This window comes from Mastigoproctus giganteus, chromosome 8 (assembly GCF_048544385.1).
Source record: "Mastigoproctus giganteus isolate SK-2022 chromosome 8, ASM4854438v1, whole genome shotgun sequence".
NCBI classification, from domain to species: Eukaryota; Metazoa; Arthropoda; class Arachnida; order Uropygi; family Thelyphonidae; genus Mastigoproctus; species Mastigoproctus giganteus.
In genome coordinates this window covers 139,931,023-139,955,768 of record NC_143582.1, presented here as the reverse complement: position 1 = coordinate 139,955,768, position 24,746 = coordinate 139,931,023, and the positions used below count along the sequence as shown (strand labels likewise).

Below are 24,746 nucleotides of genomic sequence, written 5' to 3'. Positions count from 1 at the left end.
AGCCCGAGGCGGGATCTTATTGAGGTATTTAAGGTTTGAATGGCTTGAACAAACACAAAGCTGATGGGATTCTTCCTCTTGCTTCGACTATGCACGAGGGGACATAAATCCAAACTGAGCAAGGATAGATATGTTGAAGTTTGCCTTCAGCCAATAGATGTTTGATTGTTGGAACAAGCTTCTATCCAATGTTGTGGAAGTGGATAGTTCAAATAAATTCAAGGAAGAACTAGACAAACTACTGGAGGGAATGGATAGGTGAAATGGGATTATTAATACTAATACTGAAATAAAATAAAGAAATAATTACCTATGTAACTCCCTCCACATGTGTACTTATCCAACTGGCAAGGTCAATCCATGGCAATAACGTTCCAGCTCACTGAATTTCAAAAGAAAACTTCTTCCTAAATCTAGTCCACATACCTCTTCCCTTGAATTTATGGTACCTAAATTTGGTACAATTTATAACCATAAAATTGTCACCTTCATTCATTTAACTATTTCCTCTCAGAGCCTTATATAGTCGATTCCAGTTATTTGGAACACATCAGGACTAGTGCATTTTGGCCCGATTAAGCGGCTGCCCCAATTATCCAAAGTTTCACGTAAATAGTTAAAAATACAATGGACCCAAGCTTCACAATTGGTTCACTGTACAATCAAATCACGTTACGATGGAGTCACCATAGTAAAGTACCATTCACTATATGATGTGTAGTAAGCACCAGTCATGATCACGTTTGGGAATTGAATTTTAATTCTATTAAACAGCAATTCTAATTAGCGAAAAAAGGAGGAATATTATCCACCGGCTATAAAAGTAAAGATATATTAAGCACAAATTTACCCTTTATTACCTTACCAATTAAAAAATTAAATGATATGTGAAAATTGGAAGAATATATGTGATAATCGGAATAATTAAGACGTACTGTAACATGTACATACTAACTAGTTGACATTTGTGGGTGGGGGTTAAAATTTAAAACAGTGAGAAGATAAGTGATCAATAACAAAGAACACGGCATGCACAAATTGCAAGTAACATGATACGCGCAAGTGAGAACAGAGTAACAAGTTACGAAGCTTTAAAAATAGGAATGAAGAGAAGATTCTGAAAATTAATTTTTTTATATGATTGAAGATTCCATGGAATCTTCAATCATATAAAACCATGGAAATGTAAACACATTTCACCATAATAACCCACAGAATTCCAGCTGTAGGTATTATCGCAAATTCAATAAGACTAAGTTTACTATCCGTTTATGATAGATTGCACTAACAGAAAAGCGCAATACACAGGTGACTGCTAATTGTTTTTAATGTTTTATGGTTGTGACCTCCAGAAATCTGAACGAACCACGTGGTACGGTCGGAGACAATAGTAGGGTAATCTCCAGTGCTGCGGTCTCTTGCCCCAATTAAACAGCATGTTGTCCCAATTAAGCGAAGTAAACCCTGGCTATTTTCTCGATTAGGTTCTGTTTTTTTAAAATTTGTGCCAAATAAACGGCTGCCCCGATTAATCGGTGGCCCAAATAACCGGAATCCATTGTATATACCATTCAGTAACCCCCCCCCCCTCCACACACACTCCAAGGTGCTTAGTTACCAAGCTCTGTAGCATATATATTCAAAGTCTTCCTCATATGGATGACGATTGTCCTGTCCGTCCTGTCTGTGCTCCAGTGGTTCATATCAAATCATTTGTTATCTTGAGCACCTGTTAGTGTCAGGTCCAGGTGGATATCAAGTTCAGTAGTATTGTCATTCATAGAGCTCATGTCCATTCTGGTGAAGTTGTCATATTTATGGGAGTATGTCAGTGGCATTCCATGACAGTAAGTGTCCTCCGCCTCATGAACAGCTCCTGGGCGAAGTCGGAGAATGCCAAACATTCCTCCCTTGAGTCTAGCAGGTGGTGCTCCTGTTCTCTGAGTAAGTAGGACATTTTTGTAATCAGGATGTTGCGGAGTTGATGGTAATGTTAAAAGTCATAAAACAATGAAGCTTGCTAAAAATTAACAATTGGATACTGCAATGTTTCAATGGTTTGTTCAAAAATGTAGCCAGGGAATTCCATTGTCAGGACCTATAATAATCGAAAAAGCCACTGAAATCGATAAAAAACTAGGCGGAGATCCTTCATTCAAGGCTAGCATCGGAAGCTTGGATAAATTTAAGTTTCGCCATGGTATTCAACAGTTGTCGATCCAGGGTGAGAAGCTAAGCACAGATAGAGCAGCAATTTCTGTTTATCGTGAAAAACTACAGAAGGAAATAGCTGATTGAAGTTTGGTTAAAGACAAGACCAAATATACAACTGCTATGAGACTGGCCTTAACTGGAAGGCACTACCTCAAAAGACACTGGCCTCAATGACTGAACATATGGCACCAGGATATAAGATGAAGAAAGATCGTATCACTATAATGGTAAGTGCCAATGCCAGCAGTAGTCATAAATTACCTTTGGCTGTTATAGGAAAACCAAAAAAGCCTAGATTATTTAAAAATATTAATTTAATTGCTTTGCCGGTTAAACATTTCTCACAAAACAACACATGGATGAGCCAAGATATACAGTGAAACTTCTCCTAACGGACACCTCTCGTTAACGGACATCTCTCTACAACAGACATTTTCAAATTCCCCAACTCACCTCCATTGGTTTTAACGTGTTTGCAGCTTCTGTCTAGCGGACATTCTCTGTAACGGACGCGGACAGGCAATCTGCACTGTTTCATTTAGATTAGCACTTAATTTGATCTCCTCATAACGGACAGCGGGCGAGCTCACGGCCCTTTTTCTAGGAACGTTTCTTCCACGTATTGCCTCAATCGTGTGTTTATTTTCTATTTCCGATTATCTGAATTTTATCAAGGTTTACGTTGCGGTTCTAAACCCTTTTTCAAGAATTTTAAGGCACGTGTAAAACTTCTGATGAATTCAGTGTGTGCAGGGGGGGTGTATGGTCGGCCTTTCGTCTTTTCAGTTTCAGTTTTCAGTTTTGTTCAGTGTCGTGTGAAGTGCACAATGTCTTCTCGTAAACATTTAACTTTAAAAGATAAAGTCGAACTCATTAATGCGTATCTGAGTAAGTAGGACATTTTTGTAATCAGGACGTTGCGGAGTTGATGGTAATGTTAAAAGTCATAAAACAATGAAGCTTGTTAAAAATTAACAATTGGATACTGCAATGTATCCAATTATCTACAGAAGATCGTCAAAAAAATAGTGTTCGCACTCTCGCTGCAAAATTCAAAATCGGGAAGACGCAAGTAAGTGACATCCTAAAGAAAAAAAAATGAACTGCTCAAACAATTTTGGCAACACGGAAATGATCAGGTTCAAAAATCATTCCCGAAAATTGTTGGACTTCAAATTTGTCGCGCACATGCTAAAAACATTCCCATTAATGGGCCTATTATTAGGGAAAAGGCTTTGGAGGTTGTGAAATCTATGGGAGTAAATGAGTTCAAAGCTTCTGTGGGATGGCTAGACAAGTTCAAAACTCGGCATAAAATTTCTTGGAAAACCGTAAGTAGTGAAGGTGGATCTGTTGATACTGGGGTTGTAACAGAGTGGACCGTCAAATTGGAAGATTTATGTCGTGATTTTGAAGCTAAGGATATTTACAACTGTGACGAAACAGGGTTGTTTTTTTAAAGCTCTTCCTGAAAAAACAATGAGTCTTAAAAACGAAAAGTGCCAGGGGGGAAAAATTTCTAAGGAACGCTTGACTGTACTATTGTGTACAAAATATGCTGGAAGACTTTGAACAACCTCTTGTTATAGGAAAACCACAAAATCCTCGTTGTTTCAAGGGCATAAAGTTGAATCTTTTGAATGTTCACTGGAAGTCTAATAAAAAAGCGTGGATGACACGAGATATCATGAGCGAATGGATAAGTCACTTTAACCAAAACATGATTCGTCAAAACAGAGAAATTATTCTTTTCATGGATAATGCTGCATCTCACCCGCACATTGAATTGTCCAACATTCAAATCATTTTTCTGCCACCAAACACATCTGCAGAGTGTCAGCCCTTGGATCAAGGGATAATAAAAAATTTTAAACTTCACTACAGAAAACGTGTTTTAAGACATCTCATTGCAAACATGAACGATGTAACATGTGCGAGTGACCTTGCAAAGAAAATCAGCATCCTAGATGCGATTCAATGGATTTCCTCTTCAGTAAACGCAATTAGAAAACAAACTGTCGTGAACTGTTTTGTCAAGTCTGGCTTCTCAAACGCAAAAATTGAAGTTGTGAACAGCAATGTGGAGCACCAAGAAGAACAAGAATTTCAACATCTATTGATAATGTACGATACTTCCGCTGCAAGTGACCCTGGCTACAAAGATATAGACTCAAACCTCACTACAGAAGATGGTGCTCTAGATATCAACGACATTATCATCGATATTTTTCAAGAAGTTCCTCATGAGGATGAAGAAATGGAAGGAGGTCATTCTGTCGAAGAACATATTAACGACGAACCACCGATGAAAATAGAAGAAGCGCTCATACAAATCAATCGTTTAAAAATGTTTTTCGCCGCTGAAGAAGATACTGAAGGACTTTCGATGGTTTCTTCACTCCAAACAAATGTTGAAAACAAAATTATCAGCCGGAAGAAGGTGCAGAAGAAAATAAGTGATTACTGTATGTATTTTTCTTAAGATAAAAAAGTCATAATATGCATAGCACAATTGTATGTATATTATTTACAAAAATATTGTGCAAAATCTGTATATAATTTAATTTAATTTTACATTAAACGTTTAACGATTTTTCTTTCATTCTTTTTTTTTTCTCCCTCAGACTTCTTGTTAGCGGACACTTCTCTCTAACGGACACATTTTCGTTCCCCATGGCTGTCCATTAAAGGGAAGTTTCACTGTATTTCATGATTGGTTTCATAAAATATTTGTACATGTGTAAGATCACATTTGGCATCAAAAGGTTTACCACAATATGCAATGCTACTGATGGACAATGAGCCTACTCATCCCATACACGTATGTGATTTAAAAATCAATGATGGCAAAATATAATGCCACTTTCTGCCAGCAAACACGACATCTCTCATTCAAACGATGGACCAAGGCGTGATTGAGAGCATGAACCTTCGTTATCGTAAAATTTTCATTCAAAAATTTCCTTTTTTTTGACAGGAAATAAATTAGACGTGACAGAGTTTTGGAAAAGCTACACTATAAAAGATGCAATTTTCAATGTCGCTGATGCCCGGAATGATGTTTCAGTTCAAACAATACAAAGAAGCTCGAATAAGTTGTGGCCAGAAATATATTCAAGTGATACAAAAACCATTCCAAAAGAAACTGAAATTTTGCAGTTATGTTCGAATGTTCCTGGTTTAAAAAATATTTCAATGGAGGAAGTAAATGATTGGCTGGATATGGACGTCGGATACGAAATTTTAGACGACAATGAAACTGTGCAGAGTGATGACAATTTTGGATGATTCTGAAACTGGAGGCGCCTCCGTAGCCAGGTGGGCAGGAGCAGGTGGGTAGCACATGCTTCTTGATTAGACCGGGGTTCGAGCCCGTCACCACCAAATATGGAGGATGCGGAAAGGTCAGGGAATGACCATCGCATATCCCCGGAGCAATATGGCCTTAGTTGCTAATGCTCCTAAAAAACCAAATAACAACAACAACAACTGAAACTGGAGAAAAAGAAAAGGCTGCTGCTGATGGAACAACAAACATAATTAGCCACTGTGAAGCTAAAACTATGTTGTCAAAGTGCATTGAGTGGTTTGAGGTACAAGAAGAAGCAGATGCTACGCAAGCGTTACTTTTGTGTACTTTTAGTAACATTGCCTCTCAAAAGGCTCGAGGGGTAATGAAACAAAAGAAATTGACTGATTTTTTTAGAAAAGAAATTTAATTATAGTAGTAGTGGCATGTGATGCAAGAAAGCAAGTGTATGAGCTTATGCAGTATCAGCCAAAAAAAAAAAAAAAAAAAATTTACAAAACAAATCCCACTAAATGTTTGTCCAGTTCCTCCTTAAATTTATTTAACCTATCAACTTCCACAATGACAGATGGAAGTTTGTTCCAGCAATTAACCACCCGCTGGCTAAAGGAAAATTTTCACACATCTATTCTACATCTGTCTTTCCTTAATTTGAATTTATGCCACCTTGTAATCTGAACAAGTGGAAGAATCCCATCAGAATTCAGCGTGCTCAACCCATTCAGAGTCATACACCTCAATAAGATCACTTCGCAGGTGCGTAGTCTCCAGCCGCTGCAATTTGCAGAACTTAAGCCTCTCTTGGTAAGAGGATCCCTTCATTCCTCTCACCAATCTTGTTGCCCTTCTCTGTACATGCTCAAGCAAATCTACATCCTTCCTAAAATGAGGCCTCCAGACCTATACACAGTACTCAAGGCATGGCCTGACCATTGCCTTATACAGAGGGACAATCACCTCCTTTTCCCTGCTAGCAAAATTCCTATTATGTAATACTGTTTTCTTTTAAATAATTTTATGACATTACTAGACCAATGTAAGTCAAAATATTAAAAATAGATATGTATGTAGATATCTGTACTAAGATTTTTTGATGACCCAGTATAAAATAAATAATTAAATTTTATTAGGTTATGTATTATGTAATAAAATAAACAAGTTATATGACCTGGTCTATTCGATTATCCATCATGGTCTCAGTCCAGTACCCTGATGGACAATTGAAGTTCTACTGTACTACATTCATCACACTTTCACAAAAACCACATCAGGAGATATCACTAACCAAATGCTATGATACTTCTTCATAAATTTTTTAAAAAATTTATTTTTTTTTCATTTTACTCTGAAGACCAATCATAAAACTAAAAGAAATTAAGAAAGTAATTAGAGTAACAATGAAAGCAATACTAACATAAAACATTCTCTCTATCTCTCTCACTCACTCACTCATTCACTCACTCACCTTCTGGAATAATTTCATATGAAAACCTTTCCAATGGATGCCTGGATCTGAAACCACATAGACAAAGCAAAGCATTAAATACTGCATATGTTAGAAATTTATATTTTCATATAAATTATTAACACTGAAACATTACACAATTCTAGATAAGCTAGTAAAAGTTGTAGATAATTAAATTTAGCCTAATTTTACTCATCAGGATAGTGTGACCAATGGCTACTATTCCACACAGATTCCAATTTAAATAAAAAATTAAACTGCAGGACCTATTAATAAAAAAGCAGTAATCTATGAGATTAAATATACAAGCATGTTTTCCTAAAATTCAAAATTACAACTTTTCTTATAAATTTAATATTGTGTTTATAAAAATAAACATGAAATGGTTGCATAAGCATGATTTTCACTAAGCAAACACAAGATGAGTTCTTATAACAAGCCCCCCCGAACTGTATGTAAAATGTGAGAAAAAAATAAAATATGCCCACATGTCAACTAAAATATTTCCTTTAATCGTAATGTAGCTAGGAATCCAGAACAAATGGACACTGAATTCCCAAAGATGAAGAGAATACATAATCAGTTAGATGAGGATTAGATGAGATGGGCATTGACCTTTTGACCAATGATTTCAAGCAGCTAGCAAAAGAAAAGATGAATGTCTTGTGCATTAAGTCCAGAAACTGCTCCAAAGTAAATTCTGTTATATAAAGAGCAAATAGCTCACACATTTTGAAGAAAGGTGTTCAATAATCTTATAGTGCATTACATCCAAGAGCAGTTGGCCAAATGTCATGTACAGCAGTGGTCTGAGAGGAGATTGTTTTTAACTGTCAGTAATGGTTCACTTCAAGACTAGAAATGCTGAAGAGTAAAATGCTGCAATGAAGATATTAGTAAATGTTTCTCCTAGAGCCATGGTTCTTAACCTGAGGTGCAATAAAATGTAAGATTTTTTTTAAGGTCAATAATCAAATACAGAGATGTATATATAAATACTTCTTAAAACAACAAAAAAAATATACAATGAAATCTGCATTAAGCACTCCTCTGTGAAACCTGCATCACCCTCTATTAAGCGGTGCATTTTTGCTGGTCCCCTTGCTAAATCCCTCTTGTGAACACCCTCTAGCATAACCAGCAAACAGTGCACTCAGTCTCCTAAAGCTAATCTTACTTGTATTAAGCAAGTATTTTTATTGTCAGAAAAATGGGGTAATCTGGTGTACAGTCCCTGGCACGCCTTCACATGGATAGGGGTGCGTCAGGTGGCTGGGAAGAGGTGTCCCCCACCCCTGGCCACAAAGTTGCCAGGTGCTGGCACTCAACATTCAACAGAACCACACACATGACACACCCACACTCTCACATACCGCTGGCTTTGGCACATGCCTTACAGACAAAACCACAGCATATAGGGGGAGGGGAAACCCTGGAGATCACCTGAGAAACAAAAATACTTTGAATACTTTGTCCTTTCTATACACATTGTACTCCCAAATTTCAAATTCTGCATTCCTTCTGTCTGTGTGACACCACGTCTCTAATATCCCAACAATATCCACCTTTGATGTTTTCATATTCATTGTATTTATTTACTATACTCCTAGCATTGCTGTACATGCATTTTTTTTTTTTTTTTTTTTTTTTTTGTTAGTTGTTGGCGCATCAGCTTCTGTGGCCATAATGCAACTCCCAAAGTTTTTGCATTTACTCTGATCCAAGCCAGGGCGGGATTCAAACCTGCAACCTTTGGGTTGCCAGGCAGGCACTTTACCCACCCGGCTAGCCCGGTTGGCTGCAAGTATACATATGCCTGTTTTTACTCTTAGTTACCCGAACACGGCCATGTATTGACTTGTTCCATGATGACTCCCAGCAGTTCTTGAAATCTCCAGCACCTTTCTTTCCAGGCTGCTGCTCATTCCGATAGAAGCTGTGCAAGAATCACTCTCACCTCTGCCTGCAGCTATTGTTAATCTATTAGTCTATGTATCCCACCCCAAGGTAGCAGTTTTCCAACCCACCTGGCATCAATAGCATCAACAAATATTTTCAAGTGTATCCCATCCCTATAGAATCAGTCTCTCCTGTTAACAAGCACAGACCACGCTCAGAAAAATTCTCCCCCACAAGCCTTGCACAATCTCTCCAGAGCCAATTGGAGATTTCCAGTGACTTAAAAGTTATTGCCATCTTATTAGGAATGCAGCAGAGAAACAAAAATTTTGCTGTTCTCTTTACAAACAAAAAAGACAGGCCTTCAAGGCAATTACTCGATACACAAATAAAATATGTCCATTACAGTTCACTAATTGAGCCAAGTAAAATCCCCTACACATAAAACTGGGACTTATGGAAGAATATGTTAAGGCCATAGATCGAGACTGAGCAGCTTTCAAATAAGTCAAGGAAAAATTTCCAAGACTTTAGTGAGGCCAAAATAAAGGAAAGTGTGTTCCTTGGCCCACAAATATGGGACCTTCTCAAGGATGAACACTTTGACCAGATCCCCCATGTCAATGAGAAAGCTGCCTGGGAGGCTTTCAAACTTGTAGCAACAATCTTTCTGGGAAACAACAAAGCAGATAACCATAAACAGCTTGTGAGAAAATTTCTGTCATCATATTATCAGGCTGCAACATATCGTTAAAAATACACTTTCTTCACTCCCATTTGGATTTTTTCCCACACAACTGTGGCCATCAAGTAGAGAACGGTGAGAAATGTCCATCAGGATATCTCCATGACGGAGAAGGTGAATGGAAGGCAATACCAAGATAAATGGAACTTGCAATGCTAGCTGACTATTGCTGGATTGTGACAAGAGATGTCCCAGATGTAGGGTACAAATGACAGAAGAAACAGTGTAAAATGTGAATCAAGTGATTTTTATGTATTTTGCTGATCAATGCAATCTAATTTTGTTTTGTTTTTTTCAAAAACTAAAAATGTATCAATTATTATTATTTTAAAGTGTTTGTAAAGTTTTTTTATGATATAACATGTTTTTCAATGTAAGATATATTAAAACATGGTTGAAACAGTGTTTTAGGCCCACGTAGCGTATTTTACAGAATATACGACATAGCAGGTGTTTTCAAAACTTAAGCAAAATCCTTTTTTAATGCTGATTTCTCAATTCCACACAAGCAAAACAACACAAAAAAAATACTTTCATCAAAGAAACAAAAAATATTGAAAATTTTTTGACCAGTGTAATATTTTAGGTATACTTATTCTTTCTAATATGTTTAATAAATCTTCCAGTATAACTATATCGAATGTTTTTTTCCATTCGATATTACCAGCACAATATAGCCATCTTTTTCTGCAATCTTGATGGTTGACACCTGAAGAAGACACCAGTGTTTAAGTTATGTGACAATATTCTTTTCTAAAATATTTGTATTTTTTTTAAAATACTTTGATTTACTTCATTTCATTTTTCCTTCTTTATTCCTCAGATATCTCTCCTCTTTTCCTTTTTTTCTCCATTACTTTTATCGCCAAACTAATATTCATCATGGTCATTGGGTTTCTCTGATAATCAGTGGCCCTAATTCTTGAAACTTTTCCTCATTTTTTTCTCCCTTTTTTTTACCTTTTTTATCTCCCTTTTCATATTGGCTTTTTTCCTTTCCTTTTTTATTAATATTATCCGTATTTTATATATATAAGTGAACACATAAATAATATAAAAAAAAAAACTGTCAGAAATACAGATGAAAATTAAAATAACTGGAAAAAACCTCAGAAGTGAAAAACAAAAATGGCACCAGTGAGACACAAATTACTCTCCTGCTGGCATAAAATTAAAACTAAGATGAAATTTAAACAGAAAAAAGAACCAAATCAAGAGAAAGGCCTGCTAAGAAGTGATAAAATTAAATTAAATGTGGTAAAAAAAAAATAAAATAATAATAATATAGACTCTGCACACAATATTGAATACAAATGATGAAGCTAAAATTTACAAATTAATTTTAATTCAATCGGAAGAATTTCCAACAACAGGGCAAAGAAAGGTTATGTAACAGAAGGAGGAAAGACTTCAAATAATAAACAGAACCTTATACAAGAAATTTATGGAGTAAAAATATATGCTGATATCATTATATCAATATATAATGATATATCAACATGCCTGTATAATTTCAATTTTCATTAAGTACTAGGGGGCTGTGATCGCTTCTTTTCATTTTTTTTTGTTAGTTGTTGGCGCATTAGCTTCTGTGGCCATAATGCACCTCCCAAAGTTTTTTGCATTTTACTCAGATCAAAGCCCGAGACCTTTGGGCTGCCAGGCAGGCACTTTACCCACCTAGCTAGCCCAGTCGGCGCTTCTTTTGATAAAATACAATAAAATACTTACAGAAGCTTTTGACTGTGTGTGTGTGTCTTCCTCAGCTATGAATACATAAATATGTTACTATATCTATATAACATCAGTGTAGATAAACAACTCTTAAAGAAAAACTACAATCGTAATGTGAAAGGCATCATTTCGTCTGTATCTCATATTGTGCTCATTCTTCACGAGTTACCATGTATTGAACTACCTCGAACAAGTAATGCTTCTCTAATAGAGAAGACTATTGTCACTTATTCTCGGTGGGCACCCCCACCCAGATGGCACTGTTTCAAAGCTAGTTGGCTTTTCATTGGTGGGTGCCTTTCACACTACAATCGTAGTTTTTCTTTAAGAGTTGTCTATGGTGTATCTACACAGATGTTATATAAATATAGAATTTTAAACTCTTAAAATATTATGCCTTGTTGCATTTAGTTTATTTAAATAAATGTATTACATGTGGAAATCAAGAATGGTACCATGTGGTCATGATAGATAAACATAGCGCATGACCACACTTAAACAAAAGCTTGTTTTACCACAGTAAAACAAGCTTCTGTTGCATATTTTAGTATTTGTTACGTATTATCACGAACCCACACCTCTCTTCTCCCATTGTCTGAATAAATATTATTAGGAGGAAAATTATTTTAACGTATAGAAAGATAATGCAACGGTTTTTTTGGTCTATTCCAGTTTCATATCTTATCCTGGTTCAGATCCGTGCAGTCTTTCAAACTTGGCTTTTCCCATCTTTTTTTTTCTTTTTTAATTTATTTTAGCATTATTTTTTTTTGCTTGCTGCCTTTTTTAATCTGTATTTTTTATCACAATCAAAATTATCACCATTGGTACTTTCTTTCAAAATTATAATATTGTTTCTGTTCGTTTATATTTTAGTTGTCACAGATAATCTTTTATATCTGAAGTTTGGTCTCCGTAGCCAAGTGGTCAGGAGCAGGAGTGCAGTAACACACAATCTTCGAGTAGATTGGCATTCAAGCCCCTGACTGCTAAATACAGTCGATCTACCAAACAGAACAGGATGGAGCATGGCAGATTATGGTCTAGTTTCCTCAATATGAATCATTGAGAAGGTTTCCATCCTACAGTGGGTTGATAATGGCTGCAGTTTATCTTTACCTTTATCTGTAGTTTGAAATAAAATTACTAGATGCTCTGTCTCACCAGGGAAATTGTCTTATATTCATATCCACTTTTTAGTTCTTTTTTACAGTTTTGCTGATCAGGAAGGCATTTACTTATTGTTTGTTGCAGCAAGGCTACACTACTCATCTCAGATGTTTCTGGGTTGAAAGGTTATTAAAACACTACATTCTTCCTATGCCCACTGGAGGCCTTGTAGCCTTCCCTGAAGAGATGAAATGTTGGCCGCCAAATTTCCTTCTACATCATCTCAAGTATATTTTTACCATCCTTTCTTTATATAGATTGAACAACCTCCATTTCGTTAGATTATTTCTTTTTGTAATTCATTTCAGTTTCTGAAAGTTTCGGTCCAGTAAAGGAGGAACATCATCTTGCTAGTTCCCCAACATTCTCTTCTAGAGTTATCTCAATTTAATTGATATAAACTTATGTCTGAAAGAATACTGACTGTCTCACCAACAATTTATAGTTACTATCCTTCTTTCTCCATTTACTTCATATAACGGTAGACTTTAATTATCCCCCAAAAATTTCATTAAAATTTTTCCAAGTTCCACCTCTCCCCTCACATCTTCACTGGTCACTGTCAGAATTTATATGAATCCTTTATGTACCTTCTTGATATTTTTCTGACAGGAATGGAATCTGGTTGGTCATCAGCTGTCATACCTCCTCTGTGACAAGATATGACAAGTTTTTCGTTCTGAAATGCCTCATTGGTTACCACAGATGTACTGAGTTATTTGATTGACTATAGTCTTTCTGTTACTCTGCACAAATCTTGTCAGCTTCCACTGGCCTCTCATGTCAGAGAGCCATTTCCAACACAGAGTCACCATTGGCTGAATGCTATTCGGTTAATAGGCCAATCTCTAAATACCTAAGACAAAGCTGTATGTCAAAACTCCCAAGCACGAATGCAGTTATTCCAAGATACTCGCAGCAGCAGATCTGGAACTGGCTACCATACTACATTCAAAGCCACTTAATTCTAACACAGAAATGCACACATACAGCAATCCTTACATATATAAGATATTACATGTATCACATGTACAACATGTGATATCTTACTAAAGGAGTGCTCCACTTCATGAAAAGGGTACGTATACCTAATAAAGTGACCATTCAGTACATAAATATAATAATGTCATACATTCATTTTAAAAAAATACCATAAACAAATTTAAATAATTTCCACCACATTAATTTATAAATTATAAAAATATTTAATATATATAGAAGCAATCTAGAATTAACTCACTTATGTATCAACCACATATGCTTTGGATTAGTAACCAAGAACAGACGTTTTCCACTGTTATCGAGACCCCGTTTCTCAAAGGAAAACACCATGACATCCTTTAATGAACAAGATGGAAAATATAAAGGATAAATAAAAACAGAGACTAATTGTAAATACTTCTGAATAAACTGCCTTTAAAAATTACTTTCTAAAGAAAGCTCTACGTATACAGTAATTGTGAGCTGAGCTCACCAATTACCACAGCTCACCAATAACCATATGTATATCCTCAGCTCACCAAATGCACAGTTACCCTCAGCTCATCAAAAACTCTATGGTAATTGGTGAGGCGAGCCGAGTTCACCAATTACCAGTTTTCTTCACTATATGTAATATACAAAGCTGCAGTCAAGATCCCTAATTCATCAATAAGGGATCTGGAAAATGGCAAAAAAAAATTCAAAATATTTTTATTTTCTTTTATGAATAATTACACACATACACTGCTTATTTTGGATGCTTCTTATTGTGACCACAGCTTAACAATAACTAAACAATAACAATAACCAAACTTAACGATAACAATAACCAAATGATTAATACTAATTATAATTGATTAATTATTATCATTATTATTATTAGCCATATGGTGCAAGGAAACCTGAGGCTTTTGCTGAACCAGGCAAAAAAAAAATATATTTCTGAGTTACCCTGAGAGAGAGAGAGAGAGAGAGAGAGAGAGAGAGATGATATTATGATCAATATTTGCCAATATAATTGTTACCAATTTATTACTGATTAACTGATAACAATAACTGATGAGACAAGAATGCAGCTGTTCTATCAACACAGAGTGGAAATGCGTTCATAAAAAGATGGAAGGAAAGAGAAAGAAAACATGAAAATCAAGAAATATAGAGCATAACATTTCTGGAAATCCATGCAAATCATTAAAAACAAATAAAAAAAATATATTAAAATCAACAATTAGAAGAGAGTTAATGCTCTATTATAAGACAATCAGATTGGTAGGATACAATATTTTCTATCACAGTGTAACAACAACCATATGTAATATATGAAGCAAAAGCAGTAGCTAGCCATGTAACATGTTTGTGTTCAAGAATACAGTATTATGTAATCATTTACATTGAAAAAGCATAAACTGCAATAAATCAAAAAATAAAATAATAACAAACTGAAGTACTAATTACAATAAACATTTTTTCTGTGCATCCATACATCTGAACAGGACTTCATAAAAGTGATAACATTATATAACATTAATAATAATTATCCATGATCACAATAAGTGCCATACACTTATTGCATATTTACAATTACAGTATATTATAAATTGCACGTATTAATTGAGGAGAAAAATGTCACTTTTTTTGGCAATAATTTTCCCAAATTGGGAAAATTATTGCCAAAAAGAAGTGACTGCTGAAAAAAAAATTTTTTTCAGCAATAATTTTCCCAACTTGCGAAAATTATTGCTGAAAATTTCTAACAAATTTTAATGTTTGCTGGTTAGTTGAAACTGAATTTTTTTTTTTTTTAATAAAATTTATTTTCAAAAACTATTAATTCACATATATATTGAACCAACCACTGTGTACAAATTTTCTTCAATTTTTGGGGTACTTAGCGCATCTGACATATTTATCCAAAACTGTTACAAATCTGTCACTCTTCCCCCTCCCCCCATTCTTTCAGAAATAAATCTTGAAAATTATCATTTACAACTGCAGCACATTTTTACTTCTGAACACCTTTACTGCTCTTTCCCCCATTTTGCTGTAGCAAAAATGGATTAATCAACAGTTGTGATAACCCTGCCATGTTACAAAAATCTGCAGATATTTCAAATACATGTTTTAGTTGTTTCACAAAATTTATACACTAGCCACTGTCCAAAATATTTTCCTAAAATTAAAAAGAAATTTGGGCACCTGTCAGGGACACATTTTTGTAATATCTCATCACTTAAATATGAAGAAGAAAACATACTGAACTTGAAAAAAAAAAAAAAAAAAAAAAATTGATTAATTTGGAAATAAGTTTGTAACTTCACCATTAATTTGGAAATAAGTTTGTAACTTCAAACTGAAATCGAAATCTTTCCTTTAATTTCAAACTAAAACCGTTAATGTTTTTAAATACATCAGTTAAGGAATAAATAACAAGTAAGACGTGAAGTACCTTGATGCAAAATTGAATGATTTCTTGCAGTTAGAGAGCTAAAAACCCAATGAATGATTTAATTTCTTTTTGAATTAATCACGGTCATTGTAAAAATAATCCTTGCAAAACCTGCAAATATTATTATGTGCATCAATTTCAAAAAAAAACTCCATAACTGGCACCAATGACAGTTTCAAGACTCATGCAATTTCTACAATAAAGAAATTAATCCCGATATGGGTCCATTATGCAAAGGGCATTCCAACAGTCTGGCACCTTGGCCTGGAACTTATGCACTTTTTGCAACATCCAAACTGGCAAAATCCAAAAATTTCATTTAAAACTGAAGCAAAGAGGGACAACATCCTGTCCTTCCTTGACTGGGAAGTTAAAAGACTCAATTAGAGGAAAATAAGAACAGTATACCTTTTCAAAGTAATAAGAGAGTCAGCACATCAATTGTGTGGCAACAAACACAACAAGTGACCTATGCTGAATAAGTAAAGGACACAGACCCTAAAAAGGTTTTAGGGCTGAAAGCCTCAGACTATGGAAAATTCACTAAGCAAACAAGTTAGTGCGTAGCATCATTTTAGTTCATAGTAAATCACCAAAGTAGATGATACTATGAGATATAACAAAAACAATGAAATGGCGTTGTTTTTGTTATATCTCATATTGTGAATGCCTTCAAAACCCAGGTCCAGGACCAAAACCCACAATTACAGGCATAAAGCAACCCAAGACAGAAACCAAGGTAAGCTTGTATACCAAATAAGAAATAATGTTCAAGGTTTAGGACTAAATGGATGTCAGATGAACTAATTAGACTCATGGTGGAGAAGAAAAATGATTGAAATGCATACAAATTATCAGGCCACACAGAAACCTATGGTATATATAAACTATTCTGTAATCAAGTCACAAAGGAGGATGTGAAAGCAAAGGCAGATTACAAGAAATCCTTAGCAAACAATGCAAGGAAAATCAAAGGCTTCTTACTTGTGAAATATAGGAGGGGAATGAATAAAATTTATCCACTTTTTGTTTAAGGTTGTACTATATTAACTACTGATATTAATGGTTAGACTGCTGATGAATCTGCTCAGCTTCATCAGCAGTCTAACTGAATGAGTATTTTGCATCTACATTCACACATGAGAAATTCTTTAGGAAAGTGGATGAAAGAAGGTTATCCAACTCTACCAGGGAGCTAAATGATTTTGTAATAACTGAGAGCAAAGTGGAAGAGAAATTGTTGAAGTTAAACATAAGAGAGGCACCTGGAGTGGGTAGTATCTATCCAATTATATTAAGGGAGTCGGAGAAGGAAATAAGCAAATCCTTAGCAATAATTATGAGAGCACCCTTGAATTCATGGGCACTCCCTGTGGACTGGAGATGTGAGAATGTATCTACAATTCACAAAGGGGAAACAAAGGGTGACACAGGTAATTATAGATAGTTTAACTTCAGTTCCAAGGAAAATAATGTAGTCACTGGTAAAAGAAGTAATGCAGAATCATCTAGACAAGGTTGCAATTATACTTCAGACACAGCATGGATTTGTTAGGAGGAAATCTTGTTTCACCAATCTGAGTTGATACTATGATGTGGTCGCAAAGGAACTGTATGCAAAAAATAATTCTGATATCATATACTTGGATTTCAAGAAAGCTTTTGATACGGTTTCATATAAAAGACTGCTGTAGAGGCTGGAGCAGTTGCTGCTATGGATAAAGACCTGGCTGATTCGGGAATACACCATTTCTGGAATAGCATCTCATCATGGGTAGTGGATGAATGTGACTGTCGACGTGTGTCTCGTATTGTTTCAGCCAGCCGGAGAGAGAGAGATAATGGCACAAATTGCTACCAACTTCAATGAAGGAGGTGCTAGAAATGTCTCCATCAAGACCATCAGGCAATCATTAGCCACAATAGCTTATGGGAGCCGCCAACCTACCAGAATCCAATTGCTAACACAGGACTCTACGCCCCAACTGGGCGAAAAAGCATGGTAGATGTTGAGCATGGTAGATAACGGGTTAAGTGCTAGACAGAACCACAATGGGCTCAGGTCATCTCCTTGAAAGATTCCTCTCCTGATTGGGATTGGCTTGGTTGTGATGTTTTCGACCTTAATGGTTCAGAACATCTACTCTGAACATCTACATAGTCAATCACTATCGGATTGACTTTGTAGATGTTCGCCTCTATTAGCCAGCTATGAGGCACGGAGTCGAAGGCCTTGCGGTAATCGATGTAGGCTGTGTACAAGTTGCAGCGCTTCTTGTAGGCTTGCTCCTTGCATCCTTTCTGCTGTTCGGCCATTATTATTATTATTATTATTAGCCACATGGTGCAAGGAAGCCTGAGGCTTATGCTGCACCAACCAAAAAAAAAAAAAAAAAAAAAAATCTAAATTACTCCCCAGAGAGAGAGAGAGAGAGAGAGAGAGAGAGAAGAATGATTATATCCAGCTCGGGACCCTGGGTGTGCCAAGCCCATACTCACCAGATGTGAGCCCCTGAGGATAACATAAAAGAGAAACAGACTACCATCTGGTGTTGTGGAAGTGAGCATATTAAATAAATTTATGGCAGGTAGGGCTTTTTTTTTTTTTTTTGGTTGATACTATAGAAGCTTGCTTCACTGCAACATTTGCCAATGCTAAGATTTAATGTAGTAACGGAGATTGACAAAAAAAACACTAGAGGTTCTTCTCTCACTCAATCATTCTTTTATCCACAGCAGTAACTTTCCCATAACTGCCATCATTCCAATTCATATAGCAGTTTTTTACGTGTAGCAGTATCAAAAGCTTTCCTAAAATCTAAGAATATGTCAAAATTATTTTTTTCATTCAGTTAATTTCTTACTGCATCAAAGTATCCAAACAGACTGATCAGTCAAAACCGCCCATTAACAAATCAGTGCTGTGACTGCAGTATAATGACATTCCTGCCTAGATAGTCCTGCATACTCCTTTAATCAGTGACTGCATTACTTTCCCCAAGAAAAGCAGTCTAAGCTTCCAGTCAAGATGCAATTACTCATGTCATCCTTCCCTTGGTGAATTGGGGATACATTTGAAAATCTCCAGTCCACAGGATCCACTGAATCCAAGGGTATCTTATAATTACGGCTTAAGTCTTACTTACCTCTCTCAACATAAATGAATAGATCCCATACACCCAGTAGCTTTTTTATGTTTGGCTTCAACAATTTCTCTTCCACTTTCCTCTCAGTAGCCACAAAATCACTTAGCTCCCTCATAGAATTTGATACTCTTCTGGCATCCCCATCCTTAGAAAATGATTCCTATATGAATTTAGATAGAAAATGCCTATTCAGTCCATCAGCAACCCATGCAGGATCATCAAAAGTTAAACCTTTCACATCTAATGCACCAATATGATTGAATCCCTTCCTTCTACTGTTTTGATAAGTAAAGAAATCTTTGCTACTTTTCTTTACCAGAGATTTCTTGCCTCATCTCCTTTGGGGCTTGATTTCAGACTACTCTATATCTACTGTAGGCTTATGTATCACCTGATAATTTATATTGATCCCATGTATTTTTCTTCTCTGCCACATCACTCTTCAGTATGTCTGACATTAATTTAGGTATAAGCCTTGAACAGTATTTCTTAATTGCTATATAATTGGTACAAAAAGACAAGATACTATAAAAAGATTGGTATAAAAAAACAAGGTACAGTCGGTCCTCGTATAACGCGTGTTTGCATTACACGAATTCGATCATACATGATTTATAAATAGGGGAACGTTATCTTATATAACACGAACCGAATTCGCTTATACACGATTCGCCTTTGTGTTTACAAGAAATGGCAGTCGAATGCAGAATCACCCCAACTGAACGCAACACGATAGGAATGAAGAAGATTCTGAAAATGTATTTATGTGTTTTATATTAGTGAAGGGGAAACACATTTCACCATAATAACGTAAAAACCAACACAATTCCAGCTATCGATATAATCGCAAATGCAATTAGATGGAGTTTACTACCAGTTTATAACAGATTCCACTAGCAGAAACGCAACTGGAAATTGTTTTTATTGTTTTATGGTAGTAACCCCTAGAAATGTGCTTTAGTAAAATGTGGGGTGTTAATAGTGTATCTCGGCCTTTACGGTGTTGTTTATTCAGTTGCTACACGCGCGCAGCTTTGTTTCTGTGTATCAAGCTTGCCTCCTCGTTTGTAATTGTGCTTTATTCCCTAAAAATTAGTAAAATACTTAAAAGGTGTGAAAAGGAAGCGTCCTGGCTAAGACACTGCAGATTCAGAGAGAAAAAAAAAGCAGCAATATCGATAAACAGAGGCGGACTGGGTCAAAAATTCTTACCCGGGAAAACTTATAGTGGCCTCATACTACGGTTTATGGCCAAAATCACACCGGCCTCCGGCCCACCGTGGTTTCCCCCGTAAGGCTTATGGCCAGTCCGCTTCTGTCGATAGAGAAAAAATATGAAATTGTGAAACGCTTTGAGCGAAATGAAAGACCATGTGATATTGCACGTGCTACAGACCTAAATGAGGCAACGCGGAGAATTACAAAGAATGCGGAGAAAATAAAAACAACTTTCATAGCGGGAACAACTCAAAGTGTAATTAAAATCCATTAGATTAAGACACAAAGAATTGGAAGAGATGGAACGGCTGTCATCTCTTTGGATAGAAAATCAAACAAAAAGCAAGTTTGCTTACGATAGAAGCAAAAGCATTAGCAATATTTTATTACGACTTACGTATTATAATTTATACTTACGTATTATAAAATACGTAAGTATTTTATTACGACTATTTTATTTAATATAATAAATTTTTTACGAATAAAATATGTATTTTATTCGTAAAAAATACCTTTTTAGTATTAAAAAATACTAAAAATACTTTATTATAATATAATATTATTTTTATTACGTATTTTAATCGTTATAAAATACGTAAGTATTTTATAACGATTAAAATTACCCGATTATTTATTGTGTTTGGTAATGTTTTGGTTCCAATTGTGTGTTTAATCTTGGGTGGTCGGCACCTAAACCTACTTTTCCCATAGGGCCTGTTGTTTATATTGCACGATTTTGCATTGCACGAGGATTTCTAGGAACGCAACTATCGTGCTATACGAGGACAGACTATGAAAAGATTGGTATAAAAAGACTAGGTAATAGCTTCTACGATTACTTTCCTAAATGCTGCCCATTTAGAATTTTCCATTGGTAAATAACCATTGATCCCACTGCACAGAATTTAAAAAATGCTGTCTGAGACCACAGTAATCACCTATTAACAAGCACAGACCTTTTGGTCTGTGCTTGTTAACAGGAGAGACTGCTTTTACAGGGATTGGATACACTTAAATAGAAAGGGTGTAAGAATATTTGCTGATGCTATTGAGGCAGTGTTAGGTGGGTCGGAAAACTGCTAGCTTGGTGGGGGATTCACAGACTAAAAGGTTAAAAGTAGCCGCAGGCAGAGGTGAAGGTGATTCTTGCACAACTTCTATTAGAATAAGTAGCAACCTGGAGCAAGGGGAGCTGGGGTTTTCAGGGACTGATGGCAGTCATCGTGAAACAGATAGCTATATGGGATATTTTTTTTTTTTTTTTTTGATTTGGTAGTTGTTGGCGCATCGGCTTCTGTGGCCATATTGCACCTCCCAAGGTTTTTGCAGTACTTTGATCCAAGCCCAAGGCGGGAATCGAACCCGCGACCTTTGGGTTGCCTGGCAGGTACTTTACCCACTCGGCTAGCCCGGTCGGCCTATATGGAATGTGTTAGGGTAACTAATAATAAGGATTGGTATATGTATACTTGCATATATACCAATGCTAGAAGTATAGTAAATAAATTTGATGAATTTGAAGTGTTGGTCAAGACATCAAAGGCAGATATTGTTGGGATAGCAGAGAAGGTGTCACACAGATATAAGGAATGCAGAACTGGAATTTGGGGAGTACAATGTGTACAGAAAGGATAGACAGGATAGGAAGGGAGGAGGTGTTATGCTGTAATTTTTAGAAAAACATAAAATCAAAAGAAGTGCATCTAGTTGATATAGATGAACATTGCACTGTTGGGTCAGTTTGGTGTGACATAAGCACTGCGAAAGCAAAAATTAGAGTAGGAGTGTGTTATAGGCCTAATGACTCAAATGAGTACAATGAACAATTGTACAGAGAAACAGAGTGAGCTAGTAAATCAGAATGTCTTATAATGGGGGATTTTAACTTCCCAGATATTGACTGGAACTTATGGGTTGGTCACTCACACACTAGTCAAGACTTCATTGGATGGATTCATTGGATGATTGTTTTCTGCAGCAGCATGTTCGAGAGGCAACTAGAGGGAGTAATATTCTTAATCTCATTATCAGTAGTGATTCTTCATGCATTAAGAATGTGTAGATAAAGGAACCACTAGGTGGCAGTGATCACAGTGTGCTGAAATGGGATTTACTTAAAGATATAATTACCATCAAGGGTAAAGGAAAGGGTTTTTGCTTCCGTAAAGGTGAGTACAGTCGGTCCTCGTATAACACGTGTTTGCATTACACGAATTCGATCATACACGATTTATAAATAGGGGAACGTTATCTTATATAGCACGAACCGAATTCGCTTATACACGATTCGCCTTTGTGTTTACAAGAAATGGCAGTCGAATGCGGAATCACCCCAACCGAACGCAACACGATAGCAATGAAGAAGAGTCTGAAAATGTATTTGTGTTTTATATCAGTGAAGGGGAAACACATTTCACCATAATAACGTAAAAACCAACACAATTCCAGCTATCGGTATAATCGCAAATGCAATTAGATGGAGTTTACTACCAGTTTATAACAGATTCCACTAGCAGAAACGCAACTGGAAATTGTTTTTATTGTTTTATGGTAGTAACCCCCAGAAATGTGCTTTAGTAAAATGTGAGGTGTTAATTAATAGTATATCTCGGCCTTTACGGTGTTATTTATTCAGTTGCTACACGCGCGCAGCTTTGTTTATGTGTATCAAGCGTGCCACCTCGTTTTGTAATTGTGCTTTATTCCCTAAAAATTAGTAAAATACTTAAAAGGTGTGAAAAGGAAGCGTCCTGGCTGACACTGCAGATTCAGAGAGAGAAAAAAAAAAAAGCAATATCGATAAACAGAGGCGGACTGGGTCAAAAATTCTTACCCGGGAAAATTTATAGTGGCCTCATACTACGGTTTATGGCCATAATCACACCCGCCTCCGGCCCACCGTGGTTTCCCCCGTAAGGCTTATGGCCAGTCCTCTTCTGTCGATAGAGAAAAAATACGAAATTGTGAAACACTTTGAGCAAAATTAAAGACCATGTGATATTGCACGTGCTACAGACCTAAATGAGGCAACGCCGAGAATTACAAAGAATGCAGCGAAAATAAAAACAACTTTCATAGCGGGAACAACTCAAAGTGTAATTAAAATCCATTAGATTAAGACACAAGAATTGGAAGAGATGGAACTGCTGTCATCTGTTTGGATAGAAAATCAAACAAAAAGCAAGTTTGCTTACGATAGAAGCAAAAGCATTAGCAATATTTTATTACGACTTACGTATTATAAAACACGTAAGTATTTTATTACGACTATTTTATTTAATATAATAAATTTTTTACGAATAAAATACGTATTTTATTCGTAAAAAATACTTTATTATAATATAATATTATTTTTATTACGTATTTTAATCGTTATAAAATACGTAAGTATTTTATAACGATTAAAATTATCCGATTATTTATTGTGTTTGGTAATGTTTTGGTTCCAAATGTGTGTTCAATCTTGGGTGGTCGGCACCTAACCCTACTTTTCCCATAGGGCCTGTTGTTTATATTGCACGATTTTGCATTGCACGAGGGTTTCTAGGAACGCAACTATCGTGCTATACGAGGACAGACTGTACAGTGGTCTCAGACAGATTTTAAATTCTGTACAATGGGATCAACTGACAGTGTTACCAACAGTAAATTCTAAGTGGGAAGCATTCAAGGAATTAATAGTGGAAGCTACTAAAAGTTTCTTACCTATTAAGAAATATTGTTCAAGTTTTAGGCCTAAATGGTTATCAAATGAACTAATGAGACTCGTGATAGAGGAGAAAAATGCATGGGATGCATATAAATTATCAAGCGACTCAGAAGCCTATGGCAGACATAAGCTAGTCTGTAATCAGGTCAAAGAAGGAGGTTAGGCAGGCCAAGGCAGATTACAAGAAATCTTTGGCAAAAGATGCTAAGAAAAACAGCAAGGATTTCTTTACTTATATAAACTCTAAAAGGAAGGGGATGAATCTGATTGGTCCACTTGATATCGATGGTTCGACTGTTGATGATCCTGCTCAGAAAGCAAACAAACTGAATGAGTATTTTGCATCTACATTCACACATGAGGAGTTATTAAGGTTTGAAAATGCCACAAGGTTATCAAATTGTAGCAGGGTGCTTAATGATTTTGTAATAACTGAGAGCAAAGTGGAGGAGAAATTGTTGAAGTTAAACATAAGAAAGGCACCTGGAGTGGATGGGATCTATCCAGTTATATTAAAGGAAGAGGCAAAGCAACTAAGCAAACCCTTAGCCATAATTATGAGAGCATCCTTAGACTCAGGGGAGGTCCCCACAAACTGGAAATGTGCAAATGTATCCCCAATTCACAAACGGGGATCGAAGGGTGACATGAGTAATTACAGACCAGTTAGTTTAACTTCTGTTCCGGGTAAAATAATGGAGTCACTGGT

General features: G+C 35.9%; 1 protein-coding gene across 1 annotated transcript in view; it reads right to left on the bottom strand.

Moving 5' to 3' along the window:
* LOC150081858 (DNA-directed primase/polymerase protein-like) overlaps positions 1–24,746 on the bottom strand; it is a 188,712-nt gene that overhangs the window by 128,871 nt on the left and 35,095 nt on the right. The window contains exons 4-5 of the mRNA XM_090379767.1: positions 13,778–13,875; positions 6,990–7,036 (exon numbers count right to left, since the gene is read on the bottom strand). Of these exons, the coding sequence (XP_090235893.1) occupies positions 6,990–7,036; positions 13,778–13,875 (145 nt within the window). The remainder of the gene's footprint in view (positions 1–6,989; positions 7,037–13,777; positions 13,876–24,746) is intronic.